This window comes from Liolophura sinensis, chromosome 10 (genome assembly GCF_032854445.1).
Source record: "Liolophura sinensis isolate JHLJ2023 chromosome 10, CUHK_Ljap_v2, whole genome shotgun sequence".
Classification (NCBI taxonomy): Eukaryota; Metazoa; Mollusca; class Polyplacophora; order Chitonida; family Chitonidae; genus Liolophura; species Liolophura sinensis.
Window position 1 is genome coordinate 10,546,970 of NC_088304.1, and position 24,031 is coordinate 10,571,000.

Genomic DNA, 24,031 nt, shown 5'->3' on the forward strand with positions numbered 1-24,031 from the left:
GAAATTGTGTGCCCTCACCTCATAAATGAAAACCTAAGACAAAAGTGTCAAAATTTAAACATACGCTCTCAAAATCTAAGGGTTGTGACGAGAATTTAAATTTTGGCTTAAGTCAGAAGTGGTTTTGTTGAATAGGCACCCGATACTGAACATACAAGATTACAACAGGGAGAGTAAAGACCCTCGTAATGCAGATGTAATAACAAGATTTCTCACATGATAGCACTCTGAACCATATCGGAAACGCTTGGGGAATATGGATTTTTACCGGATTGATGATTATCATGGTTCTGCTTAATTTGATACAAGTTAGGCAGAAGAATTTGTGGGATGTTGTTTGTAGGCAAATAATGTAACCTTTGAATTTAAACCCTTGGATGTAAGCAGTCAATGTAAATTATAACAAACTTCGCCTCATAGGGTCACTGATCTGATATATTGATATAAAAGTGGTCATCCACTCATTATTATTTGCTTTCCAACAATTTAAGGAGAATCCTCTATCAATACTAAAATATTAGGTCTATCTGTATGATTTATTTATCATTTGTATTGTGTAAATCTTTCTGCAGGGCAGTTAAGTTCTCTGCCAAACTGATGGGAAAAGCTCTGGCTAGGAGAGTGAAGTGTACCATACTGTACGCGACGGAAACGGGGAAATCAGAGCGATATTCCAAAACCCTGTGCGAAATATTCAGGCACGCCTTTGACGCTAGGGTGAGTGCGCATGCGCAAAATTGCACCCAGATCAGGAATGGGTTGCAAAACAAACAAATAAAAAATCTCCAGCAGAGCTTTGCTACTTTGTCCCATATATTTGTTTTGGTTCAGTACCGCTCATCTTTAAGGAAACACATCTTTGTGTGAGAATATTTTGGTGTGATTTGTGTATGTTCACCACCTCTGCAACTCCATGATTTCTCTTGGGCAGGTGGTGTGTATGGACGAGTATGACGTCATCGACTTGGAGCACGAGGCCCTCGTCCTTGTCGTGACGAGCACTTTTGGTAATGGCGACCCGCCGGAAAACGGAGAGGTAACATGTCGTAACCATGTGATCGAACAGCAGGAATTTGTAACACCCGTGCTGACATTAAGATTACCTCAGAAAATACATGATTGGATGCCTGTCTAAGGAGCAGTTCTGTGATACCTTTGACGGAATAAGATTTTATAAAATATATTCAGTGCATCAAACATAGAGGGCTTTTAATTATACACTGAAAAAAAGCCTTATTTATGATGTGACTAGAATTTTTAAAATCATGCATTCTAACCATGAATGTCAATGGTGATGTATGAATCCCGGGAGTTTCGTAACGTTTTTTATTTCATTTTGTTTACACATTTGTCTATATCTAATATTCAAACCTTAATTATAATTGATGCAAAATGTAGATATTACCACCTTTGCCACGCTATGGCTGAAATATTGCCAATGTGGCGTTAAGCTATAATCATTTATTCATTCAGCATTCACTTTGACGTTAGCTGGATTGTATTTTGGAGGTTCTGAAGACCTCATCCGGAGAAAACTCTATCACATTAATTATTCATCATCATAAATAATCTATCACGCTGTTTTTTTGTTGTTGAAAGAATTCATATTATATTTTGATTTGTCTTGCAGAGATTTGCCAAGGCTCTTTATTCTATGAAGCATCCGGGGGGTGGCGCAGAGTGAGTATTTCCTGGTTGTCTAGACGTATTCGTTTAACCAATGGACACGCCAATAATAACCACGGCCTCTAGACGTGATCCAGTCAGAACTTTGCTCACATAACGGATTGTCTTATGGAGTAAAATGGTGTAGTAGTTGTATTGGCAATCGCAGTTGGTCAGGATTATTTTGACTGACAGTGGCGATCAATTTGACAAAGAAATACAAGTTTACAAAGTAATTCTTTGTTGATTTTATGGTGTCAACATGATAACTGAAAGTAACAGATAATAAATTGGCTTGTTGTTGTTGTTGTTTTTCTAGCGGCGAGTTCCGGTCAACTTCGTACATCCGGATGAGTGCCTCTTCGGAACCGGAATCTACAAGCACGAGAGCATCGGCCTCTGATGATAACCTTACCATCGAAACTGGGGCTCTGGGGAACGTGAGGTAAGTCTGGTGAAAAGAGACTACAACCCAGCTGGTAATCAGAATAGCCATGACCTTTTTGTTGTGGCACAGACGTGCAAAAACCGACTTGGGACACTGGCAGATGCATTAATGTGCAACGAAGTAAACCACGCTTTTATTGCACTGAGGCCTTCATGATAATTAATTAATTTGATTGATGTTTTACGCCGAACTCAAGTCATGAGAGTTAATGAAATCTAAACGAGGTGTGATCTGCAACTGAAGCCCTCCATGATACTGTTAAGCAAATGAGACGGACTTATTGTGAGTCTAGTTTTATCAAATTTTGTGATATAAATTCTATAAGAGCAGAACGTGCTTGTCGTCCTGGAGAGCTATTTTAAAAAATCATGTCTGATCTATGCAGACAGGAAGTTTCACTGGGCCACTTTTGTGGCAGTTTTGATAAGAGTCTGTCTGCGGTTACGAAACTCTGGAGACTTGGTTTTAAATCCCTGTAGAACTAGTCATAAAGCAAGACTTGAACAGTGTCCAGGACAGAACATATTCAGGCTGGCATCACGTCGGTTAAATCGGGAATCAAACGAATTGAACTGGATTTTATTTATTTATTTCATTGATGTTTTACGCCAAACTGAAGAATATTTTTACTTATACGACGGCGGCCAGCATTATGGTTGGAGGAAAGAGGGCATGACCCTCCGCAGGTTACTGGTAGACTAATTGAATTGGAGAGCAGGTTTATATTTTCTTCTGCCACTCATGGAAATCAAGTTATTCACCAGGAAAAAGAGATGGACCGTTAAATTTATTTGATTTACTTATATGATTAAACAAGAATTTTTTCATTTACACGATGGCCGTAAACTTTATGGGTGGAAGAATCAGAATGCTTGGGGTCAGACTGCGCAAAGGTCATGTGGTCGTTCAAGATAGTAGGGTCCCTGTTTCACCAACATACAAAAGGGTTTTACCTATTATTGGCATAGGCAAGCAAGTGTAATTAAAGTAACTTTGAAGAGAGCATTTTGTTCTGTCAACAGAAATTAAGCACTAAGTGTAACGCCGCGACTCTTCTCTTATATGTTTATTTATTTGTTTGGCGTTTAACTCGGTGCTCTGGAATGTTTCATCTATATGACAGGAAACCGCAATAGACCACTTGCCTATGTCAGGTATCTGACAAACCTCTTGACCTATTGTCATAGCCGAACAAGCGACAAATTGAATACGAAAACGTGGCAGCCCTTTACCCGTATGAGCCAGTGAACACCTTGCTTCTTCTCTGCTATATTGTAGACTAGACTATTCTAGTATATACAGTTATATATCAGACATTAAATATTCAGATTTGGCCTTTATAAGACATAGCCTGGACTTGCCTATCTCACACACCAGCCAATCAGAATCGATTCTGTATCCTTTTAATGTCTTAGAAACAGGTGTATACGTATTGAATATGGAAACTTAACTTATACTTCTTTATTGTTGATACAGCAGTTCTTTGATCCTGTTTTTGCATGGTTTTAAGCATGCGTGATGTATGTGAGTTGACAAATATCAAGTAGTTGAATGCGACATTTTACAACTATTGTTCCGTTGGCTTTAAGTTGCCTTTGGCCAGGAACGCAACCTTTAATTTCGTCTTTTGCACCCTTTTACGTTCTGTCATATTTTCAACGTTCAGTTATGTATTATCATTGTCTTAATGAGCAAGAATATTTTACGTATACATACTTTCATTAGTAGACTTTTTTTCACACATTCATAAAATTCTGTTGCCACATTCAGGTTAAAATTAAGCTATTATCTACTTTGTTTTCAAACTTAAATTTCTCAGTTACTTTGGTTTAAAATTTTCAATTTTCATTTTTTGATTTCATTATTCTTACTTCTACAGCTTTGATAATATCTGCATATTTAGCTTGTATTTTAAACCACAGTCTCCTATACAATCTTTGTAGTTATAACATAACACAGTGACAGTAAATCAATGACAACTTAAACCTATCAGTCAATTTTGCCCACCACTCAACTTAAGAAAGTTTTCCACCGAATTGAAAAGAAAATGTTGAATTGAACATTTTTTGCATGATTTAACTACTGTTACCCCATTCGCCCGCACCAGTGTTAGTGCGCATGTGTCATTCGCGCGTAATTGTCCCGGTCACAGTTCTGTCTATTCTGTCATCTACTTCCGGATTGCCGACGCCATTTGCTGCCCTCCTGACTTTTTGGATATCTTTCCATCCACTTGATTAATTTGTGGATACTGAATACATCCCATTTTTTGGATCGGTGAGCCCTTGTCCGTAATTGTCGTAGATCTCCAGTGATTTTGGATCCTAATTGCTACCCTTTATTGATCCTCGTTGCTACCCTATTATGGAGCTCATTGCTTTCCTTCATGGAGCTCATTGCTTTCCTTCATGGAGCTCATTGTTTTCCTGTATGGAGCTCATTGCTTTCCTTTATGAAGTTCATTGCATCCCTTGTGACGGTATAAATCTCTTTCCTGTGGTGGTCCTGCTGTCGTGGTCAGCTGTTTCCGGTTCAGTTACGCATGTCTTGTGTCAATCACACTATGCTCATGTCCAGAATCTATTCACTGCCAGTTTGAGACGGTATGTGTTCGCTCGATCGAAGTCGGCCCCACCGGCGTACTGGGAGGACAGCTTACAGGAGTGTCCAGGGCCGCTGGTAAATGTAAGGTACTGTGTTCACAGACGCATACAGCGTAAAAAGGGAAAGGAACTCAGCATACGGAACTCGAACGCAAGAAAACTAACACAGAAGTAACACAATCGATTCTTAACATGTAAAACGGACCCCGCCCTGCGTTCATATGGTATTTATGAAATGTGATCTTGTGAAAGTCAACTGTGAAATCAAAACATTGATTCACATTTAAGGACAGACTATTTTTTTTTTACACAAAGGACATTAATAAATGGGATATTTATGAAATGCAGCGAATTAAAAAATGTCACCCAGCTTAACTTATTTATGCTACCATCACCTCTTAGTTAAATTATGATGATTTTGAGTTTATAAACGCCAAATATATATGTACAACTTCTATGGCAGGTATTCTGTGTTTGGTCTGGGTTCCCGGGCTTACCCCAACTTCTGTGCCTTCGGTCATTACATGGACAACATAATGGCGCGCCTGGGCGGGGAAAGAATCCATGCTATGATGGAAGGGGACGAGCTGTGTGGGCAGGAGCAGTCATTTAATACGTGGGCACAGGAGGCCTTCAAGGTTAGCCAACTGGGTTTGTCTTTCAGATCATCAGCATTTCTTTGTAAAGTAATGCGTTATAACTAATTGTCAACGATAATGGTCTTTCCCGGTCAATAATCGTAAGATTAATTTCTAAGATGTTCAAGGCATGATTAGAAATTATGTAGGGAGAAGCAGTAAACAGTTTGCTGGAAGGTCGTCTGGAATGTTCCAGGCGCCTAAATTTGATCAGTATTTATTTATTTATTTATTTATTTCATTGGTGTTTTACGCCGTACTCAAGAATATTTCACTTATACGACGACGGCCAGCGATATGGTGGGAGGAAACCGGGCAGATCCCGGGAAACCCACGACCATCCGCAGGTTGCTGGAAGACCTCCCCACGTACTGCCGCAGAGGAAACCAGTATGAGCAAGACTTGAACTCACAGCGACAGCATTGGCGAGAGGCTTCGGAGTCATTACGGTGCGCTAGCGGGCTAACCAGCTGAGTTACGGAGGCCCCAAGTTGATTAGTATCCGAATCGTGTACCTTGCGGGTGTATAAGTTGTCCTTAATCGAAAATATTTCTTTCAATTGCACTTTGATTGCAACTGTTAAAGTATCCAACTTGGTGAATGTATTAAATACTCTGCTTATAGGCGTCTCCATTCCCGGTTTAAGCTGAAAATTAGACATAGTTATGAAGAAAATTCTGGAAAACAAACCCATATTTACTTACAAGAAAATTGTACTCACTGCAGAATTTAAAAACCATTGCTTTGAAACTGTCGTTCTGTGCCGAGGCGGAGCATTCATTGCCAGGACGGATTTTGGGTCCGTGACTTTGAAGGAAATATAGGTCTCTTAAGGCTGTGATAGTTGTATGGATACGTAAATAAGTTCAAAACACTTAGGCCATTTAAAGTCTTTAACGTGATACTTCTCATCTTGATTAAGTTCGGGGTTTTGCAAACATACAGATATTTATAATGAAAGATCAACTCAATATGTTCCTCATGTTGTACCCACGTGATCAGTATCTGGCGTTCTGATTGGCTGTTACAGGCTGCGTGCGAGACGTTCTGTGTAGGAGACGACATCAACATGAAGGAGGTGACGGGTGCCCTGTCTAAATCTGATTTCAGCTGGTCCCCGGGCAAGTTCCGCCTCACCCCCGTAGACAGTGAGAGAGAACCTTCTCTCTGTGTTGGTAAGCGGTACACTGTTTTTGTTACGGATGTCGTTCATTAGGGTCTATGTGCCACACAAAATATGATATCCACCACTGGGATTGATAACTTGTGAAAGAGTTGCACACAGTCCTGTTTATAGCATTGGACGTTCGACAAAGCCGTGAATTATGAAAACGTGACCGACTGATTAATTGAATGTTTGATTGATTAGCAGACTGATCCAGCAGACTGGATGTTTATTACCGTGACTAAAGAATATTTCTGCTATATACAGCTGTCCAGAGTAACCCCTAAAACGACTGGGTGTAAAGTCTTCAAAAATTAGCATTTGTGACGCTTAATCTGTGCGTCGAAACAGACATTCGCACACCAGCCATTAACCAAGATGGACGTTTCAGGTCAATAATCGCAAGGCCGATTCCCCAAAACTACCAAAGAACTAAGAGTATAAAGTACGAAATTAGGACGAATCATGCAAAGAGAAGTCGTCAACAGTTTTTAACTAACCTTGTCAAAAATATTTATATTTTTAAATATAAAAATTTATTCATAAAGTACCGATACCGAATGAATAAGTGACCGTATTCCTTTGCTTGAATTGACATCCGCGTATTGTTATAAACTCGCAGTATTTTTTATATTTATACGTAAGTGGGAAGGTCTCAGCGGATGGTCGTAGGTTTTCCCCCGGGCTCTTCCCGGTTTCCTCCGATCATAATGCTTGCTGCCGTCATATAAGTGAAATATTCTTGAGTATGGCGTAAAACACCAACCAAATAAATAATAAGATAAATAAATATATTTATACGTCTCGGTAGAATTTTTTGGGTTTTTTTCTGGACAGGATTGTCGAAGTTACACAATAAGATGATTTTACCCAGCCACCTGACGTTCCGGTGTAATCTCCAAGCGGCCGAGTCGAGGTGAGAGAACTCAGTAGACCCTTTCTTAAACTACAAGCGCAGTCGTTATGGAAGCTTTCCGAAAGCGCAGTCCTCATACACAGCGAAATGTACAGAATCAGAGAAAATACTCTGCATGTCTATCACATCTCACAATGGTGAAGAATCCGTTAAACATCTCAGGATCCAAATCCCCTTCCGGATCACAACCAGAATTCAATGATTTAAATTTCCTTTGTGCAAAGTCTGAGCACACAATTTCATCCGAATCCTTCCACAACTATTCCCATACATATTCCGAACGACGGACCTACAGACAGACAGACAAATAAGCGCCTGCAAAGTTATAGGTAATAACAGTTCAGCTGTCAAACCACACCAATCTACTTGCGAAAGCCAGATTCTCAGAAGACTTGATTTATTAATAGAAGTAGTAGCACAGTTTCTTTGAAAGACATGCGTTCAATTTGAACCAAATTTGGCTGAAAATGCAAATTCTAGATGAATCATATTGTATTTTTTCATGGGAAAGAAATAGAAAAGTATAATTTGACTGGGTTTGAATCTGACCCTTTCCACAGTGCGGCTTTAGGGCTGGGTGTTAGTGTAATACTGTAATTAGTACTGGCAAAGTAAACTTCGCAATAGGCACCATCCACACAATTCTTCGGAGAAGAAGTAATGGCACAAACCAGGGGACATAACTCTGGTATTTCTTCAAGTAGATTAATTCTGGTTTGTACCCTCAAACTGTTTTAGCGATTTCTTATATGAATTGTTACTGTAATTTCCAGCCGCATCAAATACATCATTTATTTCTAAGTTTACTTATTTTAGTTTTAAACTAAGTAAAAGAATTGACACTGTTCTCCCTTAACGCTCCAATTTTAGCATGTTTCCAACTTTATTTCATTTTCAGTCGTCAAACAATTTTACTCAAACTGGACAGCCTGGGAGCTTCTGAACTCGTGTACCAACCGGGAGATCACGTTGGTATCTTCCCAGCCAATCAGAAGAACCTAGTTGACGCCATTTTGTCAAGACTTTCTAATGCGCCCCCTAGTGACGAACTGGTGAAGATTGAAGTTTTGCAAGAGCGTTCTACACCATTAGGTAAAGCTGTATTTCATTTATTCTGTTAAATTGCAGAACATACTTTTTAAGATGCTTAGAGACAGTTAAGGAATATCCTTTAACTATTCACCATTTATCTTCTACTTTCAATCTTTTTATCGATTATCTTGATCTTCTCGCCTACACGTTTAAGCGACATAACTTGTCTTTAGATGTTTGTATGAATCATAAAATCTGGCAAAGCTGCTTAACTGTTTTGAGACTCTTTTGAGGATATTGAATAAATTATCTGTTTTTTATTAATTATATGATTTTGAATACTGACTGACATGCAGTTGCGTTGGGCGATAGCCTGATTGTAAACTCTGGCTTGATTTTACAGGTTCGACCAAACAGTGGAGTCCTATTGAAAAATTCCCATCATGCACTATGAGATCAGCCTTCACATACTACCTAGACATCAGCACGCCCCCTACACCAATGATGCTGAAGATGTTAGCTACTCAGGCTACTCAAGAGGCGGACGTGAACGAATTGGAGAGACTATCCACGGTAAGGGACCTATTATCAGGAAACATGACTTTTTTCTTCATCAAACGTTATTAATTTGCTGAACTGTAGTTAGCATTTGGACGAAATTTTGCAAAGTGACGATCTAAAGTTAAACTAGTTATATGTTTATCACCTTAGATTTTTCACACCTGGAGAATGTACACATATATATCATTTGGATCTACAGGTAAACCGGGCACAGGTTTCACAAAGACACCACAATCACTCATTCACGTCATCAAACATGAAACACATACTTAATCAAACATGACACATTTCATTCGAAGACAGCTATGAAACGTTCTTCTTGGTCTTCCGTCGTTGCAGTGAACTAAATATTACAGAATACCAAATCAGAATAATACAGTAATAGAATAATAATATCTCTCAACAGAACCCACAAGCATACGAAGACTGGAAACGTGACTTTTACCCTAACATCGCGGAGGTTCTGGAGTTGTTCCCGTCTCTGAAGGTTTCCCCCACCCTGCTCATCACTCAACTGCCACTTTTACAGCAGCGCTTCTATAGTATCAGTTCCTCACCCCAGGCCTTTCCCGGTGAGATCCACGCCACGATAGCCGTAGTGCAATGGAGGACGCAAGGTAAACTTTGCAGCGGCCGGAATCTTTTGAATGAATGAATGAATGAATGAATGATTGTTTGATTGTTTGATTGATTGATTGATTGATTGATTAGCGTCATACACAAGATTTTTCTTTTATACGGTGGTTGTCAGCTTCATAAGGGGAGGAGATCGGAGTGCCTGGAGTAAAACACCGACCGTTTGGAAAATTAATGAAGGACTTTCTCCGTGTAGTGATATGCACGCCTTATTTGTGAAAGATAAAATGTCTTCAACACACGTAAACCTACACAAAAGGCCGTGTGTCGTCGTCCACCGCTTGTGGTCACAAAGACTTCACGAAGAGTCAAAATCTCTGTAAAGCAATTCTCCGTTCATGCTGTTCATTTTGTAACGTTAGTCCGGTAATTTGTATTTATTATTGTTTTATTGTTAGATGGTTTGCGGTATAACGAAGAACATTCAAGCATATCTGAAATCAAGCATATCGTATTCATTTATCTGATTGGTCCTTCATCTATTATCAGTAGTTTATATTTATTTATTTATTTATTTGATTGGTGTTTTACACCGTACTCAAGAATATTTCACTTATACGAAGGCGGCCAACATTATGGTGGGAGGAAGCCGGCAGAGCCCGAGGGAATCAACGACAAGCCGCAGGTTGCTAGCTAACCTCCCTTCACACCGCAGTCATCTTTTATGGTTAAACATTTCCAAGCCTGATCAGTTAGAAACGTGCGTCGGCCGAAATTCTAAATATTTAGTGTTACTTTATCTGTGTTCCGTAAGATCGATACAGTAAATTAATCTTCTTATGTGTTCATTGTGCTTTGAAAGTCTGAATGATTTGTTTAAAAAAATGCCATCATCCTTTATTTTGTCAGAGTCATCATCCATAGTGCTTTTTCTTGAAACTATTATTTTTTACCGCCAGGTGGAGCTGGACCATTACATCGTGGTGTTTGTTCTAATTGGCTGAACACATGCGATATAGGAGAAACCGTACCGTGTTTAGTACGAGCGTAAGTATTCACGATATAAACTGGGTCAACAATGTACCAAAGTAATGACTATCTCAGTCAAGAATGTACCAAATTTAATAGACAGCTGTTTCAAGATATACCGAGTTACTAGACAACTGGGTCTTTTGATTTGGAATTCAAATGGTTTACAGTGGCGTACCAAAGTAATAAAAATCCAAAGTTCTACAGTGATCGACCCTGAATATGTAGCGTTTCTTTTTTGATCTTCTTACTGATACTAACGTTTGAACAATCTGTATGTGGACTCCTTTATTATGCAAGTTGTACTTTTTTGACGACGAACCATGGTCAAGAAAAATGGTTAGGGCAAGCAGACATTGTGCATTGTTTCGTGGAGAGAATGAGTACGTGTACCTTGGGAATAGCGGTGATATCATCAATTTCTTCCGCCCCTCTCTCCCTCTGTGAATAAAACGCTGACTGAGGTAAATTGACAAGAGACCGTATTTCACCGGTTACTCGTGACCATTTGCCAGTTATCACACTGTCACTGCTCTTGTTTTACTCTCTGTGCTGTACGTCTTTAATTATGTTCTAACACAGTTATAGGAATTTGTGTTATCAGAGTACTTAACCCTTAAAATCTTTGACACATAAAGGTACATGCACTACAATATAACCTATACCATATCTTTATTCCAGGGCGCCGAGTTTTTACCTACCAGAAGACAGCACAGTGCCAGCCATTATGGTGGGCCCGGGAACAGGCATAGCGCCATTCAGGAGTTTCTGGCAGCAACGCAAAATAGACATGGATATGTTGCCGGTACCAGAGCGTAAGTGATTCTCCTAACGTATCTGTCAGAAACAATTAATATATTTTTAAACCTTTCTGAGCTGTCAAACAAGAACACGCAATTGACCAGTCATAAGCAGTATTGTTAAATATGTTGAATGTCCTACACATTGGTCACAAAGGTTCAAACTTTCTGTGAGGTCAAGGGGTGGTGAGATATCGGAGGCGTTAGATCCATTCATTCCTTAAAAAGAATGACTTACACTACCACTGTACGAAAGAGTTATTATAATATATAATCACTTAGTTCGGAAAAAACAAACAAGGAAAGTTGCTGTCACATAGTTTGTAGCAGCCGTGAATACTTTGCCTTATTTCTCTTTGGTTACAGTATTCCTACAGGTGAAAATTACGGCAGGCCAAATATATGGAATCAAAGCGACCTACTTTTATAATAATTCAAATGAATATGAATGACTGGTAATTTTATTCAAGTACTTAGGGGGCGCTGTTGTTTTCATGAAATACAAGTTATTTCCCTTTGTAGAGGGCAGGTAAATCAAACTTCCTGACATTTGATCCTATTGTGACACTTGTATTTTGCAGATGGCAACAAACGTGGTTGGGGGGAAATGGCGCTGTACTTCGGTTGTCGCCAGGCTAACATCGATGAAATCTACAAAGACGAGGTTCTGCAAGCCAAGGCCGACGGAGTGATCTCTAAATACTTCATCGCTCTATCCCGGGAGCCTGGACTCTCCAAGGTAGCTATACTTTCACCAAGATCTGCTTAGTATTTCCTCGATGTCTAACACCATAGATCAGATTTTTTCATTCAGTTGTTATAGGAATGGGCCAAATACCGTTGGCCCCGCTGTCAGAGTATTGTAAATAGATCGGGTGTCATGTCGGGTGTTTTTGACACAGCGTTTCATTGGGGCAACACTATGTAAATTTGAAGAATCAGCTTTTCCATTGTGAAAGAGCTTCGAAGAACCCGCATATTTTGTGTCGTCTAGTCCTTAGAAGTTTTAGCCAGAGTGAGTTTCGAACGTAAATTTCGTTAGAATCTATATTTTATGTACTAGCTTTATAGTAGTGATATACTAGTTTATATACTAGTAGAGATCAGGTTTGCTTTTAAACGAGTATTCAGTATTCTTGAGAAACTATTTTTTGGAGGAATACATGCACTACGTATTAGTGAAACCCTGATTTATTAACATAAATTCTTTGCTTTAATAAGTAGTATGATCAGTTGTTTTGTAGAAGTTTGTTCAGGATTGACGAAAGACGGGAATACATAAAAGATGAACTAGTCTAACCTTACAGCAGTGCATGAGTTTTAGAATTTTGTCCAAGAATTTTGAGAGACAACGGTTTAAAAGAAAAGACACCAAATAGTATTGCCTGAGTTATTTAGGAAGAGGGTTGAAACAAAAAACAGATAACAACCATTTTTCCGACGTTCTTGGTAACTTTAAATTAGCCTCTAATCAGGATCTCTCGCGAGGCCATGAGATGCGCCATGTTGGGTCAACGGAAAGGCGATGTCTCGTCACTCGTATCTAACGCACATGATTCAAAGGCAATACAGGGTTGACGCAGACGGAAACAAACGTTTGGATAAAACTGATAACATGGCGGCGCTTTCGGTAATCCCAATGAACATGATTTTGCTTACTTTTACCTGCGAAACCTCAGGTCTGTGCAACATCACAAAAATAAAAAGTTATGCTTCTTAAACTTCCTGTGAGATACTTTATCGATTCATAGGCCTAAATGAATTTGGTTTAGTATTGTCTTTTTGTTTAAGGGTGAAATGTGGTGAATTTGTCTAATACAATACTAATACAATCTCTTTTTTGTTTGTTTAGACGTATGTGCAGGATATACTTATGAAGAATTCCGAAGAGGTGTACCGATCGATTGTCCAAGATGGAGGACACTTCTACGTGTGCGGCGACGTCTCTATGGCTTCTGACGTGTGCAACACTCTGGAGAAGATCTTACAGAACTATGGCTCCATGTCGCCTGAAACTGCCAAGAATTACGTCCTTAAGTTGAGGGTAAGTTGTGACAATGATTGAACGAGAAGACCAGCGATTTTCTACACGTTGTTGTTGCACAGCCTACATGCACCACATGCGTCACATTCGTTTTAAAAGTTTGTTAATTACTCGCTTATATGAAATCTAATTGAAGTTCTCAGCTGGTGTTGTGTTTATGAATAAACGATCTATAAGCAACTGAAACCCGGTCAAAATTCGTTGGTCTAGCCCTTTGGTTTTTGGGGATTTCTTAACTTCTAATATATTCCTATTTAAATTATGGGATATCTACGTCGGATGACCTTGCTTGGCCCAGAAATATTCATTCGTCGTTTTTAGCTTGCGCTATACTCTTTGTAGGACGCCAATCGCTTCCACGAAGACATATTTGGTGTGACGTTGAGGACGTCAGAGGTTAACGGTAGAGGGCGTGACCAGAAGGGACTTTCCAAAAAATACATAGAAGGTGAAAAGGAATCCAAGTCTTCGAACATGAAGGACTCTATAGACGTAAGCTGGAAATTAAACAGTTGGTGGCTAAAGATGTGATCATTCAGAGAGTTTTGATGTTGTATGGTTTATCTAATAATTCATAATTCTGTATTTGCACACTGATCTCAGAAAAGAAAATGACGCTTCATTCGAAGTGCAACGGATCAGATTTTTCCGACCTGATCGTATTGCTGGATCAAGTAATAAATATAATTAAGACGTACAGCATAGAGAGTAAAACAGAGTAGCGATGATAGTGTGATAGCTGGCAAATGGTCACTCGTAACGGTGAAATGCGGCGTCTTGTCAATTTACCTCAGTTAGGGCTTTTAGTCTAACTGTTCAATGTAAATAGTAGCAAATTACACGCCCCCTAACACCATGAGAAGCAGAATACGGTAAAAAAAAATGCAGTGATGTTAATTGCAGATTATTAGACGTCACTGATCTAGAATTACTCAGCCTTCTGTGTTGTCATCACATTTAACATAAAATCACATTTAAACAACGCGAAGTCCACCAGCAGAATCCTTGTTTATACGGCAATACAATAAAATTAATTAACAACTGACAGCATAGAGAGTAAAACCAGAGCAGAAAACCGAATACCTTCATGGGAGACATTTTCTCGCACAAACACTCAAAAGTCGTGCTTGAGTAAAACCTCCTCACTATCATACGGACACTTCTATCTGAATCAGTGTTTTATATTGACATTTTATAACAATGGTGCATAGTCCTAAACAAAGAGCAGCAAATCTTGTGTCATTTGCCTACTTGAATAACAAAATCAGCCGTTGCTGGTTGTGAAATCACTGGTTTTGTTATTTAGGTAGGTGGTGGCATTACTGTCTGATGAAGTACAAGATTTGTGAAGCGTGCGAGAGCCCGATTCTTCTAACATTACCTGTATGATTGGGGGTATGCGATTTGATAGCCGTTTTAGCCTTACACCAAAAATTACCAAATGACCAAAATTATGATTCGTTTTCTTTACAGGACAACAAATCAGCGTTTGATTAGAATAATCCATGACGGTTCTATCTGCTTCTATCAAGACTGAAAAGGATTACAATCGCTTCATACCGTGGACCAATGTAAAGGTGCAAAACAGACAAGTTCCAGTGCCTCCACCAATCAAATCTCGTGACTCATACCTTTCTTCAGTAGACCTCCCCCTTAAGTGTTCTTATCGGTGATTCGCGTGTTGTCATGGCGACAACCATTATGGTGTCATTTTTAGAAAAGCGGTGTTGCCACTTTTTCCATTTACGTGTTCACGTCTGTCTTAATTGAGGCTTGAGACACCAAAATTTCTCAAGCCAACAAGAAATTTCATTCACAAATTCAGATCTATGAAATGTTATAGATGTTTGAGTCTGACAGTAACAAATTTGTAGAGTTTTCTATAAACTTCTGCACTGATGGATGGGCCTACTGCACCGCGAGAAAGTGTTAGTTATAGTTATATGATTTTTGCGGCTTTCTCTATACAAGTAATTCCATAACCTACATCCATATGAAAGTTGTTCAGAGTTTTATATAGAAGCTTCCTACAAGTGAAAATGAAATGTCAATATGAAACTTGCTTATCATTTGCGGATTTGGAAAGAGGGTGGATATTGAATTAATATCTACTCCTTCCTCTTGTATTTATCAAACGCTTATGCATTTAACACATTGATATGTGAACAAATTGATTTTAAGTAATATATACCTAAGATATATCATATGCACCGACTATATTTGAAACTTCGATTACTCCCCCTTTTAAGACCTCTTTTATGCAGATGGCGTTATAAATTCACAGGGTTTCCGTTTATTTATATGTTTATTTACATATCTGAGGTATTCATGTTTTGATCAGCACCAATCAATCCATAAATAACGTTGTGTTCAGTCAAAGCACTTTTCAATTCAAAAGTTGTCTTTTCTCATTGCTGTATTTTCATGATGGCGTAGAAATAACAGATCAATTGTCGGCGGCTTATAAACGAGTTGCACAGGAGTCATTTTGCATTAGACTAAGTTAAAAGAAAAAGGCGACGGTGTTGTGTACATTTGTCTAAAGTACTCATTGTATAGTCGTCTTCAGGGGTGATTATAGAGCAGTCTGCGGTCGAAAGGTTAAAGGTGCTTGCTTTCACTTCAATTGCTAGGACATGTGAGGTGCGGAATTCGAATCCCGCTATAGTGGGGGATGTTGACAATTTTATTGATCATCCCAAATAATGTTTTCAAGTCTGTTCAGGACAATTTTTATTACATTTTATTACATTTTCTGCACCCAGATTACTGTTTACAGGCCAGGAAAGGTTGTTTCTGAACCTAGTAATATAATATATAAATATATATCGTTCAATCAAAATTTGATATAAAATATTGATCACAATTCATAGCCATATTCCATGTTCTGCATCAAAGGCCTTTTCGAGCGTGTTTGATGTGGAACACTTTGGTGTAAACTGATTCGGGATAAGGCGACTACAGCTTTTAATAGGTGCAGCAATGAAGCACTGAGCAAAGTCTGGTATGTTAAAAGTATTACAAGTCTTCAAAACGAAAAAAAAAAGAAAAAAAAAACAAAACAATCCACTGAAAATTGTAAGAACACCTTACCGATGAAGTAGGCATCAAATTTATTTAATGTATTTAGGCGTATTTGATTTTAATTTATCGCCGTACTCAAGAATATTTAACTGACACGATGACGGTTAGTTTTATGCGAGGAAGAAATCGAAGTGCCCGGGCGTAAATTACCGACCTTTGACAACTTACTGGCAAACCTTTTCACGTGTGACATACATATACGCCCTTGTGCTTGTCTGTAAAGCCTTTCACAAGACGACTGCCACAAAACTCCGACGGAAGTGAATCCTGATTGGAGGACTGTATTCTTCTCGTGAGATTAGATTTCTTTACAAGACATCGGAGCGCAGGTCTGATAATTATAAGGCCATCAACAATGAACCGACACCATCGTTTGAATAGTCCCGCAAAAACACATACTATCTCGCGTTAGCTGGCGTCAAGCGGAACAGTTCTGTAACGGAACTGCCTAGTCCTGCAAAATGTGTAAGTTCTTCTTCTTGTACTCACAACAGTTGCACTACCAGACTGCAAACTGGATGTCAGAAGCGCGCAACAGATGGCAGTTGGTGTACTTCTAAAACTTGAACACTTCTGTTACCAGACTGACTACTGTAGGGCATGCCGTGCAAACACGAAACAAACTGGTATTTTGCCTAACTACGACATGACGGTGTATTACCGAACGATGGACCTTTCAGTAATTACTGACAAGATGTTTCATGCCAGTTCTCTCTTCCACGCATGCATTTGTAACAGTTGCTTTTCTTTTCATTTATCACGTTATAGTCATCTGTACATACGGCAATGGTTACACAGCCCGTTTTCAGTACTTTGCTTGTTCCCGTGTTCTCTTTAACCACACGGTTTTCGTTATTTGATTATAAAAAAATAAATGTATTACGCATTCAATCGGTGTTTGTTTCCGTATTTAAGTGAATGTTTGATTTATTTTCTTCGTTATCCCGGATTGTTTGATTGATGGATTCATCCATGCGAGAGAGAAAGTCTTACTTCATTTATTTTATTTGTGTGTTGTGTTTTACGTCGTACTCAAGAGTATTTCACTTATACGAAGGTGGCCAGAATTATAGTGTGAGAAAAAACCGGGCAGAGTGCAAGGCCCTCCCAGGTAGCATGAGCTGAACTTGAACTCACAACCATCGGGGCGAGAGGCTCCTGGGTCATTGTGAGAAAGTCTTAATTTTTAATTACAAGACTTACATCTCGAGTTCGCATGGCCTGCTCGGGTTAAACACCTGTGCGTGGTGGAATTCTGCATGGCACAGATACCGAAGGAAGGCTCATAGACGTTGAGATTTAAATCTTAGTGGTTTGTTTTTCTTTTGCCAAAAGAGTGATCAAAAGTTGGAATTTTCTGATTAAATCACCTTACACACATTGCTTTATTTATAGCCGCATTTACCGTATTTATAACTTAACTCAATGGGATAACCATGTTAACATAGCTGCTCTTTACAAATGTTCTTAACCGTTTTTATTGTATGATTGACCATAAAACAATGGCGGTTAGCCCGTCGTCTTTGTGTGCTTCCCACAAGTACGACCTGTTTTGACTTCGCCGCAGCTGATAAGTCTATTTTTTGAAGGACGCGACAGAAGTCGTGACGATCTGTTGAAGAGCTCGTTTTGTGTGGAGATAACTTTAGCGCAGGGGTTAAAACCATGCATATCGCAAACGGCCCGTGTTAATCGGCAAAATAAGATGTCTAAAATAGGAATACTATTAAACCCGACCGCGTTAAACAACAGTGTGAAGGAGACGATTGAGTCGTAAAGATGTATGTGTCTCTGCTGGCTTTTGTGCTCGGTTACTTGAATGGTGTGGCTTTCACTTCTGAATCAGTCGGTGAGTTAAACGATATATATATATATATATATATATATATATATATATATATATATATATATATATATATATATATATATATACTAACATTGGAGGGAAATCGATATTATCCTATGCATTTAACGGTATTCAGTTGCTGATGGTTAGTAAACGAGTATTTTAGCTTTCTCTGTCTCATGGCTACGCCTGTTACTGAACAACTTCATCCGTATACCAGGCGTGTTTGCCTCATTTCGCCGACGATCACTCACTGTCTCACAATCGACCTGAACAACAGTATGATAGTTGGCAAATGCCCACACGCAATCGGGGATAAACGGCCTCTAGTCAATTTACCTCAGTTAGGATTTTATTGATACTGTTCATGTAAATGCATAAACAGTAGTAAATTACAGGCCCCCTAGCACCATGGCTTATGCAGAACTAGGTAAAAAAAACAAGAACAAACAACTCCAGTGATGTTAATTGTAAGTTATTTTGATGTCATTGGGCTAGAATTGCTCAAATCTTATCTTGCATCAAGCATATATTATTCATGACGAAATGACTAAGTAATTTAAAATACTCATATGATATCAAAACACACGCCACCTGGCACCATGGCTGTAAAATATTAGGCGCAAGAGCCCATAAAGGAAATACTCTGTCTGTCTGGAGGATACTGGATATAATATGAAATAAATGTTTTCATCTAAAACATCAAAATAATACACCACTTGAAGAAACAATCAACCAGCGCAAATCTAACTGAATTCAGGCTACTATTTTATAATACCATAAGTAATAACCTGGCGATGGAATATCCCTGACGATGTCTGACGAGAGATATCCCTGACAATGCCTGACAATAGAATATCCCCTTAGATACTTGACGGTAGATTATCCATGGCGATCCCTGGCTATGAGATACCCCTGACACTAAGTGACGATGGAGTATCCCAGACAATGCTTGGCGATGAAATATCCCTGACAATGTCTGATGGAATATACCTTACCATGAAATATCCCTGACGATGGAATATCCCTGACAATGTCTGATGGAATATACCTTACGATGAGATATCCCTGACGATGGAATATCCCTGACAATGCCTAACGATGAGATATCCCTTATAATGCCTGACGATGGAATATCCCTGACAATAGAATATTTTACGATGGAACATCCCTGACGATGGAATATTCCTGACGACTGAATATCTCTGACGATGGAATTTTCCTGACGATCCATGGCAATGCCTGAATATGGAACATCCCTGATGAAAACTGACGATGGAATATGTCTGACGATGGAGCACACCTGGCGATGGAATATGTCTGACGATGGAGCACACCTGGCGATGGAATATGTCTGACGATGGAGCACACCTGGCGATGGAATATGTCTGACGATGGAGCACACCTGGCGATGGAATGTGTCTGACGATGGAGCACACCTGGCGATGGAATGTGTCTGACGATGGAGCACACCTGGCGATGGAATATGTCTGACGATGGAGCACACCTGGCGATGGAATGTGTCTGACGATACTTGACGATGGTGTAAACGAGATGATGTATGACGCTGGAATATCCCTAAAGATGTCTGAAGATGGAACACGCTTGAAGATGCCAGAACATAGAATATCCCTGAAAATGTCTGAAGATGGAACACGCTTGAAGATGCCAGAACATGGAATATCCCTGAAGATGTCTGAAGATGGAACACGCGTGAAGATACCAGAACATGGAATATCCCTGAAGATGCCTGAAGATGGAACACGCGTGAAGATACCAGAACATAGAATATCCCTGAAGATGGAACACGCCTGAAAATGCCAGAACATGGAATATTCCTGAAGATGTTCGAGGATGGAATATCCCTGACGATGATAAAATGACAATATAAATGTCGGACCTCTCAGGTTTGACCAACTCAGAGGTGTAGCGAAACATAACCGTAGTGAATAACCATCGTGTAGCTTCAGAGACTGAGCAACATTGTTGGTTTTGAATCAACTAGGTGTTGGGATTTCCATAACCTTTCTATGTAGTTTTCGTTGGATCTGTAGGCAATAATTTCCAACATATTTTACAAGTTTTAATGTGACGAAAAGGGAAATACACCCGAGATGATAGCAAATTAAAAGAGTACTACTTTCATAGAAGTCTTTTCGTCCGGACAGTAGGCCTACTATGTAGGATGTTACGATTCAAATCCGTAATAATGACCATGTGAAATGTCACCTTTATTTTGGGACGCTGACCACCGAATGAAAGAATATCGGATAATTTAACCTATGTAATGCTAAGTTTCAAAAGGTCGTTTCAACACAGCAGAAATAATAAACAGATAATTAAGAAACAGCGGTTTGGGTAAAACCACGGCAGAGAAATATATCTGGTTCTATCAAAAAATCATGTGTGAATTTAATCAAGCAATCAGGCAAAAACATATTCGGTGTACATATCCTTGACTTTGATGTATCATCAACAGTACATGTACTCCATTTCATTACATTCCAGACACGTGCAACGGAACAAGCTACAATACTTCCACTCACATCTGCTGTTTTGACACTCTGAGTCCTCTGCCAAACGTCACGTCCGGCGTCTCTTGGAATTTGCTGGGATGCTGTGGCACCGAGCCGTACGTTGGAACTCTCCAGCTGTGCTGTGGCCGATCCCCTCCTGTTCTCCTCCCGCGCGCCAGTCCCACGCACTTCTGCTGCGGTGGCAGCAACACATTCAACAGGCACACGGAGGTCTGTTGCCAGGACCAGGTCTTCAAGAAACCGGATTTGTATCAGTCGTACGGATGCTGCGGCAACAAACTCATGTCCTTCCGCACGGACCTGTGTTGCGGAAGCGAGCTTCTGCCCAAACCACGAACGATGGGAATCTACAGTTGCTGCGGCAACGCGCTGGTCGACACAAGACGTTCGCTCTGCTGCGACGGCGTGGTCCACTCTAGGCCGATGTTTCGTCCGCAAGACTGGATCTGTTGTGGCACTCAGATCATCAACATCAAGTCACACGTGTGCTGCAACTCTGCCGTGCAGCTAAGGCCCGGATGCTTCTCCGCGTGTTGCGGTTCGGTGTCGTTTGACCTTGAGAGCGAACAGTGTTGCGGAGGAATTCTAAATCCTCTGCCCAGTTACAACAGTAACATGTTCTACTGCTGTGGGAAAAGGAATTACGACGTCAACAAGCAAATCTGTTGCGCTGGGAATCTTTTGGAATACAAGCCTGGATCAGAGTGCTGCGGAAACGCTACCCATAATGTGTCCTCGCACATTTGCTGTGGAGGTCTCGTTCATCCGAGAAAACACGAGATATACACCACGTGTTGCCATAACAAAGTGTATGATATCAGAGACCATGTATGCTGTTGGCGGAACCTGAAACCAAGGCCGTTTGGCTCAAGCACTGGCTGTTGTGGGGAGGGCGTGTACAACAAAGACAGTCACGTGTGCTGCCATAGAGTTGTCCGAACCATTGAGGATTTTAACAATGGCCTGTGTTAGTGTCTTTTCCAAATAGTTCTGAGTAACAGGTCTTGTCAATACGAACAGAAATATGAATGAATAACTCACGACGTCTTTGTTTGTATAATTGTTTTGGAGATTAGGGTTTTTCCATGCAGTTGCAATCCTTCACCAATAATTTGAATATGGCTATGAGTTTCTCCATATAATCTCTGGTTTTCTCCATATAATATCTGAGTTTCGCTGCGTTTCGTTGTTACCACTAGAAACAACGTCATAGTTCCTCTCCACACTTAGCCAAGTAGCGAGGAATGACAACGTCACAGTTCCTCTCCACACTTAGCCAAGTAGCAAAGAATGACAACGTCATAGCTCCTCTCCACACTTAGCCAAGTAGCAAAGAATGACAACGTCATAGCTCCTCTCCACACTTAGCCAAGTAGCGAAGAACGAAAACGTCATAGTTCCACTCCACACTTAGTCAAGTAGCGAAGAATGCCAACGTCATAGCTTCTCTCCACACTTAGCCAAGTAGCGAAGAATGACAACGTCATAGTTCCTCTCCACACTTAGCAAAGTAGCGAAGAATGACGTCATAGTTCTTCTCCACACTTAGTAGTGAAGAACGACAACGTCATAGTTCCTCTCCACACTTAGCCAAGTAGCGAAGAACGAAAACGTCATAGTTCCTCTCCACACTTAGCCAAGTAGCGAAGAATGACAACGTCATAGCTCCTCTCCACACTTAGCCAAGTAGCGAAGAATGACAACGTCATAGCTCCTCTCCACACTTAGCAAAGTAGCGAAGAATGACAATGTCATAGTTCCTCTCCACACTTAGCCAAGTAGCAAAGAATGACAACGTCATAGCTCCTCTCCACACTTAGCCAAGTAGCGAAGAATGACAACGTCATAGTTCCACTCCACACTTAGTCAAGTAGCGAAGAATGCCAACGTCATAGCTCCTCTCCACACTTAGCCAAGTAGCGATGAATGACGTCATAGTTCCTCTCCACACTTAGCCAAGTAGCAAAGAATGACAACATCATAGCTCCTCTCCACACTTAGCAAGTAGCGATGATTGAAAACGTCATAGCTCCTCTCCACACTTAGCCAAGTAGCGATGAATGACACGTCACAGTTCCTCTCCACACTTAGCCAAGTAGCGAAGAACGACAAAGTCATAGCTCCTCTCCACACTTAGCCGAGTAGCGAAGAATGACAATTATTTTTTATTGTGATCTGAGGTTACTGCAGAAGGGTCAGAACACATACTGCACAAAAATGTATCTGCTTTGCACAGATGCGACGCCCTGTACAACACTGAGCAGTTCCCATCCGATTCACTGTGTGACAAAGTTCTCTTCCGACGGGGTATTTTAAAAGGAAGTTTCCATCGGAGTCATGGTATCGTAAGGAAATTTCCCATCGGTGTTACTGTTAATGCATGTTCAAAGGGATGACAACACAGCATTCTGAGTAATTCTACACCAGTGCTGCCTAATAAATTGCAGTTAACATCACTACATATTTGTCCTTATTCTGCTTAAGCCATGAGGCTAGGGGGCGTGCAGTTTGCATCTAATTAAACATTTGCATGAACGGTTAGAGTAAAACCCTCAATGAGGTAAAAATGACAAGAGGTCGTATTTCACCGGTTACGTGTTACCATTTGTCAGCTATCATACTGTAATCGCTACTCAGGTGGGAAAATTGTGCAACTGTCATCACTGCATCCCTTACCTAATTCAGCTTAAGACATGGTGCTTGGGGATCGTGCAGGTAACTTTTTTCTGAACAACCACATGAACAACTCGATTAAAATCCTAACTGAGGGAAATTGACGTGGCTGGATTTGCCAACCATTTGCCAACTATCAACATAAAAACACTTCAGCATGGATGGTTAATCAGAAATAGACAGTGTGATATATTCACACGTATCACTGGTGAAATCTAAGCTCTTGTCAATTTACTTCAGTTAGGCTTTTATTCATACTGATCATGTATAAGCTTAAAGAGGAAGCAGCGCCTCCTAGCACCGTGTCTTAAGCAGAATGTTAATTGCAATTAATCAGACGTCACTAGTCTAGAATTACTGAAAACAGTATTGTCATCACATTTAATATATTTATTAACTCATTTGATTGGGGG

General features: G+C 40.0%; 2 protein-coding genes across 2 annotated transcripts in view; both read left to right on the forward strand.

Annotated features, from left to right (window-relative positions):
• LOC135477184 (nitric oxide synthase 1-like) overlaps positions 1-16,439 on the forward strand; it is a 30,942-nt gene extending 14,503 nt beyond the window's left edge. Inside the window, exons 11-27 of the mRNA XM_064757339.1 lie at positions 573-717; positions 932-1,036; positions 1,631-1,680; positions 1,985-2,110; positions 5,180-5,354; positions 6,386-6,530; positions 7,358-7,436; positions 8,335-8,528; positions 8,872-9,041; positions 9,436-9,646; positions 10,565-10,652; positions 11,316-11,449; positions 11,957-11,959; positions 12,016-12,173; positions 13,287-13,478; positions 13,821-13,970; positions 14,952-16,439. Of these exons, the coding sequence (XP_064613409.1) occupies positions 573-717; positions 932-1,036; positions 1,631-1,680; positions 1,985-2,110; positions 5,180-5,354; positions 6,386-6,530; positions 7,358-7,436; positions 8,335-8,528; positions 8,872-9,041; positions 9,436-9,646; positions 10,565-10,652; positions 11,316-11,449; positions 11,957-11,959; positions 12,016-12,173; positions 13,287-13,478; positions 13,821-13,970; positions 14,952-14,975 (2,149 nt within the window). The 3' untranslated portion in view covers positions 14,976-16,439. The remainder of the gene's footprint in view (positions 1-572; positions 718-931; positions 1,037-1,630; positions 1,681-1,984; positions 2,111-5,179; positions 5,355-6,385; positions 6,531-7,357; positions 7,437-8,334; positions 8,529-8,871; positions 9,042-9,435; positions 9,647-10,564; positions 10,653-11,315; positions 11,450-11,956; positions 11,960-12,015; positions 12,174-13,286; positions 13,479-13,820; positions 13,971-14,951) is intronic.
• Positions 16,440-20,299: 3,860 nt separating this feature from the next.
• On the forward strand, positions 20,300-21,917 carry LOC135476869 (galaxin-2-like). Its single transcript, XM_064757012.1, has 2 exons — positions 20,300-20,315; positions 20,917-21,917. Exons 1-2 carry the CDS (start codon positions 20,300-20,302, stop codon positions 21,915-21,917), a joined length of 1,017 nt encoding a protein of 338 aa, XP_064613082.1.
• The last annotated feature ends 2,114 nt before the right edge of the window (positions 21,918-24,031 follow it).